Source organism: Polypterus senegalus, chromosome 15 (assembly GCF_016835505.1).
Source record: "Polypterus senegalus isolate Bchr_013 chromosome 15, ASM1683550v1, whole genome shotgun sequence".
Taxonomy (NCBI): domain Eukaryota; kingdom Metazoa; phylum Chordata; class Cladistia; order Polypteriformes; family Polypteridae; genus Polypterus; species Polypterus senegalus.
In genome coordinates this window covers 74,226,658-74,247,648 of record NC_053168.1, presented here as the reverse complement: position 1 = coordinate 74,247,648, position 20,991 = coordinate 74,226,658, and the positions used below count along the sequence as shown (strand labels likewise).

The 20,991-nt window shown below is 38.1% G+C and overlaps 1 protein-coding gene across 7 annotated transcripts in view; it reads right to left on the bottom strand.

Annotated features, from left to right (window-relative positions):
- The window catches only part of akap9 (A kinase (PRKA) anchor protein 9), a 231,256-nt gene that overhangs the window by 2,398 nt on the left and 207,867 nt on the right, over positions 1-20,991 (bottom strand). For all 7 annotated transcript variants that reach the window (XM_039736927.1, XM_039736923.1, XM_039736925.1 and 4 more), the window contains 11 exons: positions 20,453-20,669; positions 18,784-18,934; positions 16,080-16,787; positions 14,734-14,942; positions 10,445-10,553; positions 8,024-8,209; positions 7,724-7,924; positions 4,832-5,064; positions 2,190-2,284; positions 1,876-1,966; positions 1,601-1,740 (listed from right to left, as the gene is read on the bottom strand). In XM_039736927.1, the coding sequence (XP_039592861.1) occupies positions 1,601-1,740; positions 1,876-1,966; positions 2,190-2,284; positions 4,832-5,064; positions 7,724-7,924; positions 8,024-8,209; positions 10,445-10,553; positions 14,734-14,942; positions 16,080-16,787; positions 18,784-18,934; positions 20,453-20,669 (2,340 nt within the window). The remainder of the gene's footprint in view (positions 1-1,600; positions 1,741-1,875; positions 1,967-2,189; positions 2,285-4,831; positions 5,065-7,723; positions 7,925-8,023; positions 8,210-10,444; positions 10,554-14,733; positions 14,943-16,079; positions 16,788-18,783; positions 18,935-20,452; positions 20,670-20,991) is intronic.

Below are 20,991 nucleotides of genomic sequence, written 5' to 3'. Positions count from 1 at the left end.
GTGGTTTTAGTGCCACTCAAAGATAATGTATTTAGCACTTATGTGATATGACATTAATTCAATCTTCCAACAACATAAAATTAAAAAAAGTATAAGTTTCCTTTGCGCCCTCCCCCACCATAACCTCTCGTCTATGGACCGGAGCGAAAGCTTTAGATTTGTCAAAAATGTTGATCTCCGGTTTTCGACGGATCTCGCCATTTTAGGGTCTCCTGAAATCGAAAACATTGATATCTCAACGATGGGTGTGTGTCTGTCTGTCTGTCTGTCTATCTGTGGATGGTCTAGAGCTAAAAAAGACTGGATGGAAAACTGCCAAACTTGAAACAGGTTGGCTGTGAATACTGAATGCTTTAAAATACATATACAGTCATATGAAAAAGTTTGGGAACCCCTCTCAGCCTGCATAATAATTTACTTTCAACAAAAAAGATAGCAGTGGTATGTCTTTCATTTCCTAGGAACATCTGAGTTTTCCGAACAAAGATTTTTAGTGAAGCAGTATTTAGTTGTATGAAATTAAATCAAATGTGAAAAACTGGCTGTGCAAAAATTTGGGTCCCCTTGTAATTTTGCTGATTTGAATGCATGTATTTGAATTGAATGCTCAATACTGATTACTTGCAACACCAAATTGATTGGATTAGCTCGTTAAGCCTTGAACGTCATAGACAGGTGTGTCCAATCATGAGAAAAGGTATTTAAGGTGGTCAATTGCAAGTTTCCTTTTGACTCTCCTCTGAAGAGTGACAGCAAGGGATCCTCAAAGCAACTCTCAAAAGATCTGAAAACAAAGATTGTTCAGTATCATGGTTTAGGGGAAGGCTATAAAAGGCTGTCAGTTTCAACTGTAAGGAATGTAATTGGGAAATGGAAGGCCACAGGCACAGTTGCTGTTAAACCTCAGGTCTGGCAGGCCAAGAAAAATACGGGAGCAGCATATGCACAGGATTGTGAGAATGGTTACAGACAACCCATAGATCACCTCCAAAGACCTGCAAGAACATCTTGCTGCAGATGGTGTATCTGTACATTGTTCTACAATTCAGGGCAATTTGCACAAAGAACATCTGTATGGCAGGGTGATGAGAAAGAAAGCCTTTCTGCACTCACGCCACAAACAGTCGCTTGTTGTATTCAAATGCTCATTTAGAAAAGCCAGATTCATTCTGAAACAAAGTGCTTTGAACTGATGAGACAAAAATTGAGTTATTTGGTCAAAACAAAAAGTGCTTTGCATGGTGGAAGAAGAACACCGCATTCTAAGAAAAACATCTGCTACCTTGTGTCAAGTTTGGTGGAAGTTCTATCATGTTGTGAGGCTGTGTGGCTAGTTCAGGGACTGGGGTCCTTGTTAAAGTCGAGGGTCAGATGAACTCAACCCAATATCAACAAATTCTTCAGGATAATGTTCAAGCATCAGTCACAAAGTTGACAAAAATATTTGACGATAATAAACTGAATTATAAAATAAAATGTCTGCAACTGTAAGTAACCTATGAGCAAATAAAGAAAATCTAACCTTTAAAGGCATAAACATTTAAAATGTTCCCAATCAACATGCTCACATGGAACAATTTCATAGCATTTGAGACATTACCTGAGGGTACAGACCCTAATCTCCTCTGAAGAGCTTCCAGCCTATGAATGTAGTCAGTCAGTGCCCGATCGGGATCATAATTTTGAAGATGAGAGCATGGAAGAGGTCCTGAATTTGAATCTGCTGGACCTGACTGGTACCTGTGTTGAAAGAAGAAAGGTAGCATGTAAGACAGTCACACAAAATAAATAAATAAATAAATAAATAAAACCCAGATAATAAATAAATACATCGGGCTTTGTTTTCCCCATTTTGGCTGTAAATGAATGTCTTACCTATTCTGTACAGATAACGCTGACCTTGGAGATTCCATTCCTGATCGAGCTCTACTGGTATGCCTACGTTCTCCATAGGTTTCTAGACTTCCTGAAAATTGGAAATGTTAGAATCTCATTAATTTGCAAAAATTTACAAGAAACCTTATATAAAAAAGTGAAAAATATAAATAAATCCCTGGTCTGTCTCATTTTCCCTAAAAAAACTAAATAAACAAAAAACATTCTGAAGAATAAAAGTACATTTGCGTTAACCAAAGCCATATTTCTTCACTCAGTTGCTCTCCCCTATGGCTACCAGTAAAACCACTTACCTGGTAAATGACCATATCCATTTCGGTTAATGCTAGAGTTGGAAATAGATCCTGATTCAGTGACCCGCTGCCATCTTCGTACCAAGAACTTCATCCTACATAATGTTTTACAAATAAATAAATAAATAAAACTAAATTAAAAAAAAAAAACAGCTTTGCATTTACAAATAAACCTGAGTTGATAAACCTAACTTTCATGTCTACAGAAAGTGAACAAAACACAGAAACCCACACAGAACTGTCCTGGATTACAATTCTAATTCAGACTTTCCTCAAAAATGCTTATTTGCACTACTAAAAAAAAAAAAATAGCATTGAAAGTCTGCTGCCCACTCTCAATTGCACCTTTAGCAATCTATCTTCTTGTTCTCACGTGTCCTTCACCTGACAGATGGTGGCTGACTAAACCACCTGAGCTAAAGGCAAAAAAAGTATATAGCCTTAGTAGGTAGTACCACTGTTGTCTGTGGAGTCAGTCCCATATCTGCACATTAACAGGGGAGCTTGCTGATAAACATAGTTAAAACAGATATATTGCAGAAATGTAAGTCATGCCACATTGCGCACCTTTTCTGGCAATTTTTAGTCATAGCTCTCATTTACATAATTCTTAGAAAGTCAGATGCAATCAATGGTGTGCTCCTGTGAAGCTGATCGTACAATGCGACATACCCAATGAGTCACTCCGCTAAAATCAAATCAGTCTGATGTGGTCTTTAGTCACAGGATGGGCACCGTGTACATGAAAGCAGATAACCAATGAAAGGTCATCCAAAAGTACAATGCGTACAATGAGCAATAAAAAACACGGCTATTTTAGACCTCACAAACAGAAGAGAATAATTGTCTGTCTGAGGTTGTGTGTGTTTAACGTTTTACAGAATGGAAAAAGTAAAAGGGGCAGAGACTGCATCTGGACTCTCTATACCTGTTAGGATTTCAAACAGCTCCAGCTCCATCATACAACTTGTTATTGGTTGTCAAAAAAGTGGCGAGTATGACTATGTTGAAAAAACAGCTAAATGTGACATGGCCAACGATTTTCAGCCGCTAAACTACCCTATGACTAGAAATCATATAAGGCGACATTGGCTTTGGCAGGTAACGGAATTAAAGCAGTGCGACAGCAGGTGGTTGCAGAATGAGACTTGATAGAAATGTAGACCTCTAGTTCAAAGGGGTGAAATTATATTTCATGGGCCTCATCCTTCATAACAGTGCGTGGAGTTTGATAATCTGGGTAAACCTTGGAGAAGAGGAGGGGGTGCTGCTTTGGGATGCATTGGATAAAAGCAATTAGTGAATAAGGCCCCAGGACATGTCCATATGTTTCCTACCACCGTCCAAGTACAGGACGTTGATGGATTAATTACAATAACAAAATGGTGTGGAAGCACCTGAAATTTCCTCAGCGGGAATTAGAAGTCTCATCATGAAAAGAGATTATGAATATCTTGTTTCAAAACAGTCTGTCAGGATTGGTAATAGGACTTCAGCCACCATTATAACAAACACAGGCACCCAACAGGGATGCGTCCTCAGCCCCATCCTCTACACCCTGTTCACCCACGACTGTGTCGCCTTCCACAAAGATAACATCATCCTAAAGTTCGCAGACAACACGACAGTGATAGAATGCATCACTGGTGGGGATGAGGCAGCCTACGGAAGGTAGGGAGGTGGACAGTCTGGTATCATGGTGTGAGGACAACAACCTCATCCTCAACACAGACAAGACAAAGGAGATGATAGTGGACATGAGGAAGGAGAGGAGACCTCACCGGCCACTGTGCATCCGAGGGCTTGAAGTGGAGAGGGTGAGCAGCATTAAATACCTGGACGTCTACATCAGTGAGGACATACTTGGACACTTAACACCACACACCTGGACAAGAGGGCCCAGCAGCGGCTGTACTTTCTGAGGAGGCTGAGGAAGTTTGGTATGTTGACTAAGATCCTCGGCAACTTTTACAGCTGCATTGTTGAGGGCTTCTTGACCAGCTGCATCACTGTGTGGTACGGCAACACTACTGCTATGGAACGCAAACGCCTGCCGCGAGAGTGGTAAAGACTGCTGAGAAGATCACCAGGACCCCACTGCCATCTCTGCAGAGCATCTACAACTGTAGAGTCTGCAGGAGAACTGCCTCGATCCTCAACACGAACTGTTCACACTTCTACCCTGAGGAAGGAGGTATAGAAGTATGAAATGCAGGACTTCTAAGCTAAAGAACTCTTTCTTCCCCAAGGCCATTAGACTCCTAAATAACTGACTGGAGTTTATAACCATGGTTCACCTCATTCTATCTACCTCTCACAACTGTATTTGACTTGTCCATCACACATCTACCTGCACATTACACTTTCTACTTCTGTTTTTATACTTTACGCTGCCTCTGTTACTTATTGTCTATCTGCTACTTATTATTTATGTTTATCTTTACGTGTTGATTTTGGCATTTGGTGTGGACAGCAAAGAAATAATTTCATTGTACAGGGAAACCATTTACTTACTGTGCACATGACAATAAACTTTGAACAAAGTTAACATTCAACATAATTTGTTGATTTAAAGTACAAAGCTGTAGTAGACACAGAAAAAATAAATCTTACTACAAATGAATAGCAATTACAATACTTACCTAGAAACAGCTATGGAAACTCTAACAATAGATCTGAATCTGATAAATGCCCTACAGTGATGAGTTATTATATCCAAGCTTGTGTGTGAGGGGTGTCCTCCCATTCTGGCAATAAGAGACAGTGTGGCCTTTTCACACTCCTGGAAGCCACCTAACAATAAAAGCAGGTACTTCTTTTGATAAATCAGAGCTTTTCTGAAACTTTCAGCTCGCAGGTATTTACCATAGAGTCTCTGAAAGACAATAAACAGAAAAATTACAAACCAATATATTTCATATCATACCATACTGCAAATGGTCACTATTTTTTAGTTAAAATTACTGAACCATGTTACACTACCATATACAGTGAATTGCTACTTTTTGCCAAATGTTGCTTCTAAACCGTTTTTGCTATTATGACTAGCTACTTTATATAGAGTTTATGCACATAAAATGATCCATTAATCACTATTCAAGGAGTGGATGTAGAGGTGGTCCACATTGACAGGTTGGACTGGTTTCAGAACACACAGGAACTATATACAAAAGGGAAGAGCAGGCTCTATTTCCTTAAGAGACTGTGTTGCTTTAATGTGGGAAGTGACATCTTTCACAACTTCTACAACCCTGTGATGGCCAGTGTGATTTTCTGCGCTTGTTGGTGTGCTGAGATGGTAACATCACTTCAGGAGAAGCCCATGAAATCAGCAGGCTAATAACAAGGGCAAGGTCAGTTATAGCATGCACTCTGCACTCCAAGGAGGTAGTAATGAAAGAGAGAATTAAAACAAAACTGAGTGCCATTACAAACGATGCTGCACATCAACTCTTTGGACTTTTAGCCAACAATTCATTCAGTAGAAGTGTGTCAAGAAACACTACTGGGGCTCATTAATCCCAACAGCAATACATCTGTATAATGATTCAATGGGACTGGGACAGCCAAGTCAGAACTTCTTTTTCTTTTTTAATTTTCTTGCTTTATAGTCATTCTTGTGCATGGTCAGACTAAACTATGCGTGAATATTTATATAATAACCTACCTATTTATGTACAATATTTATTTATTGAAAGAGCTTCTGTAAAAAGTCAATATTCCTCCTGGGGACAAAAAAGTTTGTATGTATATATGTACTGCTCAAAACAAATTAAAGGAACACTTTTTAATCAGAGTATAGCATCACGTCAATGACACATCTGGGCTATTGAGCTGGTCAGTTAAGTAGCAGAGGGGGTTGTTAATCAGTTTCAGCTGCTGTGGTGTTAATGAAATTAACAACAGGTGCATTAGAGGGGCAACAATGAGACGACCCCCAAAACAGGAATGGCTTAACAGGTGGAGGCCACTGACATTTTCTCTGTTCATCATTTCTGACTGTTTTTTCACTAGTTTTACATATGGCTACAGTCAGTGTCACTACTGGTAACAAGAGGTGATACCTGCACCCTACAGAGGCTGCACAGGTTCTCCAAGTTCTCCAGGATGGCACATCAATACGTGTCATTGCGAGAAAGTTTGCTGTGTCTCCCAGCACAGTCTCAAGGGCATGGAGGAGATTCCAGGAGATGGGCAGTTACTCTAGGAGAGCTGGACAGGGCCATAGAAGGTCCTTAACCCATCAGCAGGACTGGTATCTGCTCCTTTGGGCAAGAGGGGGAACAGGATGAGCACTGCCAGAGCCCTACAAAATGACCTCCAGGTCACTGGTGTGAATGTCTCTGACCAAACAATCAAAAACAGAGGGTGGTACCACGTCCTGTAGTGGGCTCTGTGCTCACTGCCCGGCACTATGGAGATCGATTGGCATTTGCCATAGAATACCAGAATTGGCAGGTCCACCACTGGCGCCCTGTGTTTTTCACAGATGACAGCAGGTTCACCCTGAGCACATGTGACAGACGTGAAAGGGTCTGGAGAAGCTGTGGAGAATGTTATGCTGCCTGTAACATCATTCAGCATGACCGGTTTGGTGGTGGGTCAGTGATGGTCTGGAGAGGCACATCCATGGAGTGACGCACAGACCTCTATAGGCTAGACAACGGCACCTTGACTACCATTAGATATCGGAATGAAATTCTTGGACCCATTGTAAGACCCTATGCTGGTGCAGTGGCTCCTGGGTTCCTCCTGGTGCACGACAATGCCCGGCCTCATGTGGCAAGAGTATGCAGGCAGTTCCTGGAGGATGAAGGAATCGATACCATTGACTGGCCCCACGCTCGCCTGACCTAAATCCAATAGAACACCTCTGGGACATTTTGTTTCAGGTCCATCCAATGCCACCAGGTTGCACCTCAGACTGTCAAGGAGCTCAGTGATGCCCCGGTCCAGATCTGGGAGGAAATCTCCCAGGACACCATCCGTTGTCTCATTAGGAGCAGATCCCCCCCAGACGTTGTTGGGCATGCATACAAGCACGTGGGGGCCATATAAACTGCCGAGTCCGATTTTGAGTTGCTGCAATGAAATTTTGGCAAAATGGACTAGCCTGCCACATAATTTTTTCACTCTGATTTTTGGGGCGTCTTTGAATTCAGGGCTCTGTAGGTTGATCATTTTCATTTCCATCAAACGATGTGGCATCCTTTCGTTCCTAACACATTACCCAGTCTATATCAGTATAGATATCTAGGAGGATTTCTTTTTCCCATTGAGATCTGATGTGTTTTCAAAGTGTTCCTTTAATTTTTTGGAGCAGTTTATGTGTGTATGTATGTATGCATCTCTCTCTCTCTTAATGTTAGAACATTTACCATACCAATTACCGTTCCAATTCATTGTAAAGAATATTTAGGAAACTATGGGAAAGACCCAAAATAATCAAAGAAGAAACACTTTTGATTATCCACTTCCCTCTCTAACTGAACAAATTACTTCATTAGTAATACCTTCAAAAATCCAAAATTCACCTTTAACATGGCACTTTCTCCATCACTGCCAGCCACTTCTCTGCAGAGTGCATCATTTCGGAGTTCTGCCCTCAGTTTGGACACCTCTGCTTCTGCTTGCCTGAGTGACTTCTCTAGGTTGCATTTCTCTCTGGCCCATGTTTCTCGATCAGTATGAATGACATCTAAAGTATCCCAGTTATCCAATACTTTCCTGTTGGACTTCAGATTAAAACAAAACTAGAAATTGTTATTAAATATTCACAGATAATGTAAAATTAGAATAAAAAAGCCTCAAATTAACATCAATTCTACACTTACATAATCATAGCCACCAAAGCTACACTGACGGTAGCGCCTCAATTCCTCTTCAAGTCTGATGACAGAATTGCGCAGATCATTTTTTTCTTCAGTTAAGCGACTCACAAACCCAGTCAATTCTGCATTTTGTCTCAGCAGCCGTTCAGTCAGGGAGCCAGAAGCACTCCTGTTGTGTACGACTCCACTCTAATGAGGGGAACAAAGCATTTAATCTGTTAACACCAAGTCATTAAAATCAAAGGTTAGAAGAAGCAGCTTAGAAACAAATAAAAACATTATATATTTTGTTCTCAACAGCAAGGATATACAATGACAACGTAAAATTTTAATATTAATGAAATTTCTAACAATATATGGTCAAATTGAATTTTGAAACACCAATATGGAATGTGAATTGTTATACCCGAGGGCGGCACGGTGGCGCAGTGGTAGCGCTGCTGCCTCGCAGTTAGGAGACCCGGGTTCACTTCACCTGCGTGGAGTTTGCATGTTCTCCCCGTGTCTGCGTTGGGTTTCCTCCCACAGTCCAAAGACATGCAGGTTAGTTGGATTGGTGATTCTAAATTGTCCCTAGTGTTAGTGTGGGTGTGTGTATCCTGCGGTGGGTTGGCGCCCTGCCCGGGATTGATTCCTGCCTTGCGCCCAGTGTTGGCTGGGATTGGCTCCAGCAGACCGCCCATACTCCCCCCCCGAGAACCTGTGTTTGGATTCAACCGTTAAGGAAAATGGATGGATGGATGGATGGATGGATGGATGTTATACCTGAGGGCAACAGACTGCAGAATGTCCGAAGATATTCATTAAGAGCACATAACAGATGGGACAAAACATCCCATTAAACAACATTTAGTCACTTTTGTAAATAAAAGGAAAACAATATAAAAGGTGCAGAATCAAAAAAAAAAAAAAAATTGAACAATGAATCATCAAACATTTATAAAATGAGGTTCTGACAATGGCCATTTATAGTATAAAATGACCAAGAACAGTTTTTGTTTTAAAACAACAGAATAAGTGAGCTCATCATCTTCAAAATATATAGTTAATATTAATTAGCAAAATAGTACCCTGACAACAAGACGACAATGTGCATTAGTGCATCAGTTTATTTCATTACAGTAGTGCTATTTAAAGATAATTTAAATAGAACTAAATAAGACAGAATAATAATTAGAACAGTATTTGAAATGTGACTCATCCATTAACTGAACCCACTTCTTCAAATACTGGCTGACGTGGGGTCAAAATCTATTTAGGTAGCATTGGGCACATGTCAAGATAAACTTTAACGTGTTACTGACACCAGTCCTTACCCAAGCATATCCACAAGTGCCCTCTCCCACACACACTAACCTAGATTGCATTTACCAATCAACCAAACTACCATGGTGTAATGGGAGGAGAAAAAAAAAAGTGCCATGTGATTATGATCATATTGCCTTGGGTGGGATCTGACCACAGGACCCCGGAACTGTGGTGCAGCAGAAATAATCTCCATGCCATTTTAACAGACACAGAAATGTACCAGTAAATTTAATTATACATATGGCATGAATAACATTATTATTAGTTCACATATATTAGATGTACCAATTATACATTTGTGTGCAAAGATATACTAAATGGGCAGCATGGTGGTGCAGTGGTAGCACTTCTGCCTCATAACAAGGAGAGTGAGGTTTAAGTTCTAGGTTCTCTCTGCATCTGGAGGAGTTTCCTCTGGTGCTCTGGATTCCTCCCAAAATCTGTTAGTTTAGGTGGACTGGTGATGCCAGTCCCCTTTTGTGTGTCTGGGTGTTCACCCCGCGTTGGGCTGGTGCCCTGTCCATTGTTCCAGCCTCGTGTCCAATGTTTGCTTGGGTAGGCTCCAGCTTCATGGCAGCCCCTGCTCTGGATAAGCAGATTTGGAAGATATTTGGATGAAATAGACGTACTAAGTTGTGTGAAGAAATAAATGTAACAAACAGAGATACCGCAGAAGTGTGGCACAGCAATGCAGTACTTTGTGCTGTTGCCTCGTGGGTTCTCTGTCCTGAGTTTGAATCCTTCGCTCAGTCTCTGTCTGTGCAGAGTCTACACATTCTCCCCTTTCTTCTGGTATTTCCCTAAAATGTACAGGTTAGCCTTATTGGCTAATTCCACAAATTGACCCGGAGTGTGTGAATAAATAGATTCTACAACGAAATGGCACCTTTCAGGGCTGTGTCCTCCCTTGAGTCCAGTGTTGGGCAATTACTTCCACCACTGAATTGAGTGAAAAATGTATTTCAGAAGGTTATACTAAAGACCACAGATATTAAAGGAAGTATACTGTACCAAAACAGAACCACACAAATAAAAGCACAGGTAAAAAGGTAAACTGTACAGTGGTAGTTCTATAAATGTACACATGAAATTGAAAGAAATTATTGTATCACATACAATTTCTGCTGGAGGGATCATTGTTAATTGCTGAAGCTGAGACACCACATCCTGAATGCTGTTCTGTAACCATAAAAACTCTTCTTCGTCTGTGGTTTCAAAGTTGAGTCTATCAGGAAAACAAAATACAAGTCAAACACTCTGTAGCGTTAGATCTGGCAAAACAAAAAACAGACAACTCAAGGAAACACTCTTTAATTAGCTCATTACTTCACAATGAAACCATTTTTGCAGTTAGAAGTTTACATCAGACTACTAATTTTAGATGCAAAGAGAACAGGACTGTTCATATGCTTTTATTGTGCATACTTCATTCGATTTATTTTTTAATTTGATACAAACTGTTGCTACAACACTAAAATAAACTTAATTTGTTTTTGTTAAATTATGTAGTAAATAGAAAATAATGTTTCTAACTGTGGATTATTATACCATTTTGATAATATACAACCTATTCCATTTACAGTGATGCCTCTCTATATTGCGCTTCGACTTTCGTGGCTTCACTCCATCGCGGATTTTAAATGTAAGCACATCTAAATATATATCACAGATTTTTCGCTGGTTCGCGGATTTCTGCGGACAATGGGTCTTTTAATTTATGGTACATGCTTCCTCAGTTTGTTTGCCCAGTTGATTTCATACAAGGGACGCTATTGGCAGATGGCTTAGAAGCTGCCCAATCAGAGCATGTATTACATATTAAATAAAACTCCTCAATGATATACGATGTGCTTCCCGAGCGGTGCTTGATTGTTTGCTTTTCTCTGTCTCTCTCACTCTCTCTGACATTCTCTGCGCCTGTCGGAGGGGGTGTGAGCACAGAGGCTGTTTGCACAGAGGCTGTTTGCCTAGAGGATACGGACGCTACTCTAAAAAATGCTGAAAGACTACCTTCACATTGCTCCCTTCTTTGCAGCTGCTTTATCGCGGTGCGCATACTTAAAAGCCCAACAGCACGTATTGATTTTTTGATTGTTTGCTTTTCTGTCACACTCTCTCTCTCTGACATTCTCTGATCCTGACACACATTCCTTTGAAGAGAAGATATGTTTGCATTTTTTTAATTGTGAGAAAGAACTGTCATCTCTGTCTTGTCATGAAGCACAGTTTAAACTTTTGACTAAAGGGTGTTATTTCATGTCTAGAGGGCTCTAATAATGTTAACAGTGTGGGAGAGTTTATAAGGGCTTAAAATATATAAAAATAACCATACAAACATATGGTTTCTACTTCGCGGATTTTCACCTATCGCGGGGGGGTCTGGAACGCAACCCCCGCGATCGAGGAGGGATTACTGTAAATCATTACTAAATTAACCCTTAACTACTCATGCCAGTGTATTTTGTACACCAATCGCAGTTATTTTTGTCCAACTTCCTTTTACTTGAACCGACTGGCAGCACCTGCCATCTACCCACAGCTTGATTCACTACAATGGTTTCCCTCCAGTGTGCCCACAGCCCGTTTTATGAGTGAAGGCACAGTCGCAAGTTCCATATGGCGCATTTGGTACACCGCGTGGGTACTTGCATTTGTATGACAACGATGAGATGTTCTTCTTGCAATGACTTTGTCTTCAAAGAACATTCAACAACTGAAGTAAACTGTGCTACATGTGCAAATTGTGCAGCGAATGAAAGTGTGACCGGTGACCAATGAGCACTGGAAAAGTGGGTCAGGTTTATTTTCAGACAGTCCTACACTACTAACATACTATTCAGTAATCTGGTATTAAATTTCATGAAAAAATGTACAATTTAAAATTATTGCAATATTTTACATTACAACCTTACAACGTGCATATAAATAGTAAATAGCCATTTTAACACTGGTGCATAAAATACACCGCGCAACTACTTATGAGATGAGAAATGGTGCGAGTAGTTAAGGGTTAAATATTACAATGACTACAAGAACTTCAGTAAAACTACTTTACCCATGGTGCATTGATATACTCTAAATACAATGCTTCCCATGTGGTGTATCAGCATGCATATACTTCCTGAAAATACCATTAGCTTTTACTATCCACTGTATTTATATATACTGCAGTATGTAATTATTTTTATATCTTTTTGTATGTGAGGAAGGGCTGCCACAATTATTTGTTATAAATGCAAAAAATGAATCAAATTTTTTCTTAATTTAACTAACCGCTCCTGAACCTCCCCACAACCACATACTGTCATGCTTCTCTGTGCGGGGACATTTCACTAGAAAAACTGACAAAAATGGTTATTTGTTCACTATGTAAAACACAAATGGCGTTTGAAAACAGCCATAATTCTATGCATGTATACCTGAACCAAAAACACTCTGAAAGTATAGCAAAGGACAAGCCATCAGTAGCTTAAGTAACCCACGTACATTAGGCTACCTGACAATTTACACAATTTAATGATGTGAAGCTATCTAACTTGCAATAAGAAATCCATGCAAGTGACTAGCATTGGGAGTAAAGTTAGATCCACAGTGTTTCTTTGGACACAATGGATAAATACAATCAGTTGGTCACTAAATGCACTTTCCAGTTCCAACCTTTACAGCTCACAAGTGCACTACAGTAAAATAATATGTCAATACACAGGTTAGTTTAATAGGATTAACTAAATGCACTTGCTCGATTTATTTCAGGCACAGTTGCTTGCTCCCCCTTTGAAAGATGTATCAGTTCAAAGAAGGGCAGCATGTGATTCTGTAACTGTCACTGTGGACCCAAATGGAAACTATGCATCAGCGATAAAATCCTATATAAACACAGGACGCCTTTTTAAGGTTATTTTTAGGAATTGTCTCTACTGATGAAATCCTAAATACACAACATTCAATAAACAACCTGACTGACTCTGAAGATGCATTTTTAAATCTAGTGTAGTTGTCGCCGCAGATCCAAATAGAAAGAAAAGGAGTAAACTTTTGGCTATATTTCAGGTTAAAGCAACTGTGCAGACTGCAAAACTCATTGAAACTCTGATTCTCATGTTAAAAAAAAGAGTAAAAATAGCACTGAATTGTCTCTTTGCTCTTTCAGCCTTCTCTTTTAAGTTGGTACATTGCCCTCCTCCACCCAGAAATGGAACAAGTGGAGTTATACTGAATACGGCCAATAAGCATTGTGCGGTGAAAGATTTTTCTCACACTTCATCCCTTCCCCTTCTAAGTGTAAAGCAAACAAAACATTTTTCAGCAGAACTGAGAATGAACTAATTTTTGTATAGCATCGGATTTCTGTTTACTGCTATTGTGAATATCATAGGATTTTTGGCAATGTAATAAGGTGCATGTTACGCTGTTAATTTATTTATAAGATATTTAGCAGATTTATTTTCCAAAACGGGAAACATTGCTGATAAACATGAAGAATTTAAAGATGAATGAACTGACTAACACATGTATTGCCAGTCTTGCTTGTCTCTGTTCTTACATTTAACATGTGATAAGAAACTGTCAAACACTAAGATATTAAATATTGGCAACAGATAATGACAGAAGTTGCACGGAAAACAGTTGGCCTTATTAGAAACATAAATGTTTAAATGTGATGATGACAATAACAAACAACGTGAATTGAAAAGAAAAAAGGCAACTGCAAAGACATTGGAATTAACCTTTTAAACTATACCAAAGGCAGTAGTGACAAAATTACAGGTAAGTTTAAGTTATAGCATTATTTAATACACCATACTGCAAAAGCATAGTACAGTACATTGGTTTTAACTTAAGACTTCTCTTTAAGACATACGAGTTGCAATTCTTTGCAATATGCTATCCATCTATGGATGTCTCAATTTAAGATCAATGTTTCAGAAACACATATATAAGGAGCAAAACTACTTACATAAATATTTATATTGTAACTGGTTATGTTCAACCTATGACAATAATTGAATAATTTCAAGTCTACTGCTATCAATTACAAAACTCAAACGCAGCAAATATTCATATGCCTGCTTGAACTACAGGGGGTCCTCGGGTTACAACGTCTCGACATACAACGTTTCGAGCTTACAACACTCACTCCCATAAAAACTTAAATGTTTTCTGGATGTTGGACAACCTGAATGCATCATAAATATAATGAAAACATAAGCCACAAAAATACAATTTAATAATATAACAATCAGAATCATTAAGTGTGATCTGAACCTAATTTAAACATTTTCGATTGCAACTTACATGTACAACTCAGTAATTTCATATTTCACAAAAAAACAAGAAAGGAAATTTTCTTAAGGGAAAATCTGGAAATATATTTATCTTTCACTTTGTTTGAAAATTAGCCTTACTTGCTTGAGGCTTTGTTTGCCAGTGTCTTGAGCTTAGAGCTGAACAGATGAAGTCTTTGGAAAATGTTGTCAAGGTACTTTGAGTTCAGAGGTGATGGCACTTCTTCATTGACCTCATCCAATGAGGGAGCACTGGAATCTCTAGCCAAAACTTCTGGCAACTTCTGCTGGTTAATCCATTCTCTTGTCCTGTCACCTTCCCACTGAGACTAAAATAAATAAGTAAATAAATAAAATGCAAGATACATAAAGTGAACAGATATAAAACAATTAAAGGATTCTTATGTATAACACTGCATGTCCGTGCCAAATAAATAACATTCGACGTTTTGAAGAAATCATTTTATGACACGATTTACCTTTATTTATTTACTTGCTTCCTAAAGCCTAAAGTCACAAGTAGTGTGCAGCGAGCATGCTCAAAAATGTGTGTAATGCCACGAAAAGTGCCTGTTGACACTTTAGTATGCAAGCAATGGTATGTGCATTCTTGCTCCGATGTAGAAGGGAGCTGAGTTTACCTCTGTTACAGCGCGTCTATGTGAAAACAGCAGCGTCAGATGTGGGGGTGGGGTGTGTTTGGGCTCGTGAACACAGCTGAGATAATAAAACTGACTAAAAAAAAAAAAACCAAAGCTAACCTTTACAAGTATCATAAATTACACCGGCTGTTACAGACTGAAATCTAATGTATGTTTTTATTCTAAAATAGTAAGAGTAAGAGCAGTTTACTTCTCAAAACGGAGGGGTGCAGGATCGAACTCGCAACCTTTTGATTCCCAGGCAGCAGCTGATTCTATTGCGCCACGCCATGTTAAGGCGGCTTTTTGTTTCTGCAGTTATATTTTTGAATAAAAGCACAATTGTTGTGTTAGATTTGTACCTTTTGTAAAAATGTTTCTTTGATATTTGGACTTCAGGCTTCATACATTATATAGTTTATGCCTACATTTTGTCATCTACTACTAGAATATAAAAAACGTTTCTGTTTTAACAATGTGTTTACACAGATTACTGTAGAAATGGAACAGACATGAAATGCGTGTGTTCCAAACAACGATCTATTATTTCCACTCTAAAACTCCACTTCACTCCCAGAAAATCAATCAAAGCATGAGCTGAGAGAAGTTTGTGCAAGTTCTAAGTCGGTGGGGGAATGGAATAGCCGGCTGCGTGCAGCCCGATTTTTATCAGCACATTTAGATGACAAAGGACGCTGGTGGAGAGCTGTGAACAATTTTAAGAAATGATTTAAGGTGGGACGGATTTACGAGTTTATTTCGTAGGCTCTGGTAATTCTAGTGTTAACAAACTTTAAAATGTTTTATTTTCTGAAAAAGACTAACCTTTTCTCCTCCTAATTGCTCCAGGATTTCTGCTTTATCCTGATAATCCTCAGGACCCTTCTTGTCTTGGATCTGTTTTATTTTATCTTGAAGACCATATCTCTCTTGTTGAAGAACAAAAACTTGCTGTTTAAGTTTATCCAGCTGTTCTTCCACTTCTTTTTTATGGTAACGGAGCTGTTTTACTTCCTCTTGTAGTATTTTGCAAGCATCTTTCTCCTTCAATATATCTGCCTGATGAATCTGCTTTTCTTCATCCAGTTGCTGTTTTATTTGCACAATTTCTAGCTTATACTTTTCCATATCTCCAACAAGTTCCACAATACGGTTGTGTTTCTCATCCAACTGGTCTTCTAAGTCTACAAGTAGTTGTTCCATAGGCCTTACACTCGGTGCCTCTTGGATGTTCTGTCCTTCCACAGCTCTTTCTGCTGTTGCTTGCTGGGAAGTTTGCTGTTCGAGTTGACTCCACAATGACTTTTGTTGTTCCAACCTATTACTCAGTTCCATGGCACGAGCTCTCTCTGACTCCAGTAGTACTTGTAACTCTGATATGCGATTTTTCTCATGGGATAGTTGAGATTCATGAAGTGATTTCTCCATCTCAATTTGCTTCTTCAATAAACTGACTGCTTGATCTTCATGTTCAACACTGCTGCCTAGTTGACGGTTTTGATATGCCTGGTCCTCAAGTGGAAATTCTAAATCCTTTTTTGAAAGGAAAGAGAAAAAAAACCCACAAATATGGCAATTATATACATTATTATATACTATATACAGAATAAAAAAATACAATGCTTTGTTTGTAACTAACATTCTTAAACACAGAGCAAGTGAGTAAGTAAATGAATAAGTTTATAATATATATTTTCCATTTACTATACAGGGGGAGTCAAAATTATATATACTTGTATACATATTTTGTGGACAATTTATGTGCACCTGTTGAACATGATGGCGAACAGATTGAGACATACCTGTAAATCATCTTGCACATATGAAGTATGTTTTGTGAATAAATTGTTTCCTCCATTCAAATGTTAACATAATTTTGACTCCCCCTGCATGCTGGAATGGCATGACATACAATAGATATTTGATAACATGGAACAGTTATCTAGGGTTAGTTTCTGCCTTGAACATAATATAGTCAGGAAAGGTGCCTTCAACACACAGCCAACCCAGACTTGGATTGAGCAGGTTGGAAAACAGATGTAACGCGTTAAAAAGATGACAATGGAAATGCTAAGTAATGAAAATTGACTGAGTAGGATTTATGGCCAGAACAGGTCAGAACATTTTCATTGACAGTTGGGCTTTGGATTGAATTTTCACACCATTTATGAAACTCTACACAGCATATGGAATTCCTAGTTTCTGTGAGCAATGACTGCCTCCAGACTGCAAAAAATACATTTGTGATTTATTTTCTTGATAAGCATTTGTCTCACAAGCAATGCAATAGCAGCACAGAAATGCAGAAAGAGCCATTCACTCTAATTTAGCTTGTCACTTACTATTTTCCTAATGTTTCAAAAATACTGGATTCATTATGATATAAATGTTCCCAAGGTACAATGTTGACTATACCACTTGATACCCTGTTCTGTATACCTACAGTTCCATGTGCATATAGAAATGCTTAATAACATTTGTGTGAAATTTATCCTTCCAAAGACTCCATCAATACTTTTGCATTGTTCTTGAGGAACTGGTTTCAAAGTAATGGATGATTCATAGAAAAGGAAGCAGCTCATGGCTGATGGAGTATCAGATAGGGAGCCTTATCATCCACTTTACATACTTGCATAATGGTCTTATTTTATTTCTTAAAATTCACTATATTTACAAAGTAAATTGCATACACTATGCACATACAAAATTCTGACTTTACTCCAATCCATCATATACATTTCTATTGTGATGTTTTGGTAGATGACTTGTCATACAAGGCAGATAAAGTGATGAATTTTTGATTTTTGGTAATGTCTTTCGGCATTTCCCCTGGTTTTGGTCAGTGATGGTTTTATGCCAAAATAACAACATTGCCAGTACAGTAATAAATACAATGCATTAATTGTTATTTTTATTTAAACTGTTAAACTACCATACAAAGTAATATAATTGATATAAAATAAAAAAAGATTAACCATCTAGTTGGCTGAGATCACCCCATATGTGCTTGTTATTAGCACTGGTTCATGTGGCATTTTTATTACAATGTATAGATTTTGATGCCTGTGTTATAAATTCAACAATTCAAAACTCAAGAGATACTCTGCACTGTTCTTTACAGAAAATCAATTTTGTAAGTTTTTTTTTCTCTATTTCTTGATAATATATGAAATTAGTTACCCATTGAGTTATAGAGTGTGGGTTAGGACTCTCCCAGCTGAGTAAGATGTGAGCAATGCAGTATGTGTGTTACTGTTTAATAGCTGTAATGAATCTGTTAATATTAATAAACAGTACTTCTACAATAATTAAACAAAAACACAAGGTTACACAATATCTTCTTTAAAAGTAACTTATACTCTTCTTTTCCTATTTCAATTGATGAAAATCTGTTATCGTCTTTTTATATTTAATAACAGTACACCTGGTGGCCTAGATCATTCATAAAGTACTTAGAATAAATAACCTCTGTAAATGGACAGTATCACTGCAATTCTGCAAGAATTCTTTGTGTGTTAAAAGATCTCACCTCCATTTCTCCCCTCTCTCTATCTTGGTTTTGTTCTGATTTACATCTCTCTATTTCAGAAACCCGATGAAGCTCTCCAGATTTTTTCTGTACTGATGCTAAAACATCATTGAGCACATCTATCTCTGCAGACTTTTCAGTTATTTCCTGCCTGGAAAAACAATGATTGACTTAGTTTAGTTATTCTCTTTTACAAGGAAGCTATGTGAGAACCACACTTTAACATAAGAAAAAAACGAGAATAAACTTTAAATTATAAAAGGAAAAAACTGTTACCTGACCAAGAACTAATATTGTAATCACTAAATAAAATGAAACAAAACTGCAGTCATATGTATAATAAAAACTAGAAATAATATGTTACAAAACAAATCAATGAACATACTTCCTGAATGTGAAAGTAAATTAGTACTGTACTTGATAATCCCTAGGTTAACTAGAGATGGGAGTTGGGGGAGCAAATAACACATGGACTTATCTATAGATAAAGACTCAAGCAGGGATTTTAACAATACCAAATGCATTATGCTTGTGGAGTAATGTAATTATCAGAACTCTGTAAAGTCAAGACTGATTGCATAAAATATATGATACAATTTGTGTATGATATACATTCCAGTTTTTTCAGTGTTTTGTTTGGATAATACTATCGCACTGTCATGACCTCAGTGTTCCAACAGAGGGATGCTGGAGCATATTGTAAGCTGTTTCATGAGAGCCCTGCGAGCAGGATGCTATTCTTGGTGCCATGACCAGGTACTAAAAACTTGTTGCAGACATCATCTATTCAAACATGATTCATAGCAATCATCTGTATCCTGTAAAACAGTTGACTGTACATGGGAAAGGTGCTATATAAATAAAATGTATTATTTTTATTATTGTGTATTATTATCAGTAGAGACATGTGCAGTTTCCTCACAGCAAAGGAAGACTGGCAACTGAAATTTCATTCAGAGAAGTAACACACAACAGTGCAAAAACTACACATGGACTAGATATTGTTCAATTATTTGAAACAGTATAGCATGTTCTTTCACTTGAGTTGACCATTCCCTAAAAAGACCATATTGCAGAACCAAAGAGTGGATGCAGGCCATGTAAGAATGCCGTGTATGAATGTTTCAAAGCTTTAGCACATGCAGAATATCCACTGAGGTAGGTAAGACAGAATTTCTAGGCAAAGCTTCTTATATAATACAGGTATGCATAAGATGAGGCATGTCACATTTATTAAGTAAGCTAGGGAAATGGTCTCAAGATAGTGAATGGTCACAAACTGCAATTCATAGGCATGATGTGCAGCAGTAAGCTTATACTGAATCTCTCTCAAGGATCACATACAGGCTAGGCTTTCATATCGATTTTTGAGCCACCTAAGGATTTACAGGCACACACAAGAGACAGGCCAGCAGAACCATTAATATGGCTATGGATAATGAAGATCATTATGTTGTCTGTTTGTTCTACTTGGTAGTAAGCCAAATCTTGATCCATACAGATTAGGTTGCATGGGAAATGGTGTCCAATATCATTAATGACATAACATGAAGTCACTAGTTATCTCTGAGGTGAATCAGGGATACTTTGAACAAACTAAAAAGTGACAGCTACTAATTTTCTGTGTAGTTTTCAAAGATTTCAGGCTGTTATTTCAAGAACTGTATACCTTAGTATTTCCATTTCTTTAAGATGTTTATGCTGTACTTTCAGTGTGGTTTCCAGTTCCACTTTGGTCTGTGCAATCTCAGTTTTGAGCTTAGCTACCAATGTTCTTTCAGACTGAAGCAACTCCTGCAACTCTTGAATGCTTTCCATTGCCTCTCTTGATTCAGGCTTAATGAAAATCTGCTGAATTTCTGGGGTACTCTGTTGGCTCTGTCCATCTAATTGAAACAAGAAGCATAACTATTAAAAAAAATATCTTTTCACACTGTAAATGGAAAAAAAATGTATTTCACTTTACCTTTCTAGTCTAGATATTTCAAAGGGCACCCTATGAATAAACTCATTACACACCATTATCAAAAGAAAAAAGTGATTAGCTTCATAAAGCAAAGCAATTCTTTTAATATAAAAATTCTGCTGAATTTTTAAAGAGACGCTAGAGCACATTCAAGGTGTTTTTTGAAAGCTCTAAGAGCAGGATGTTGTTGTTGGTGCTATGTCCAAGTCCTAAAAACTTTATAGACATGATTCACAGCAAGT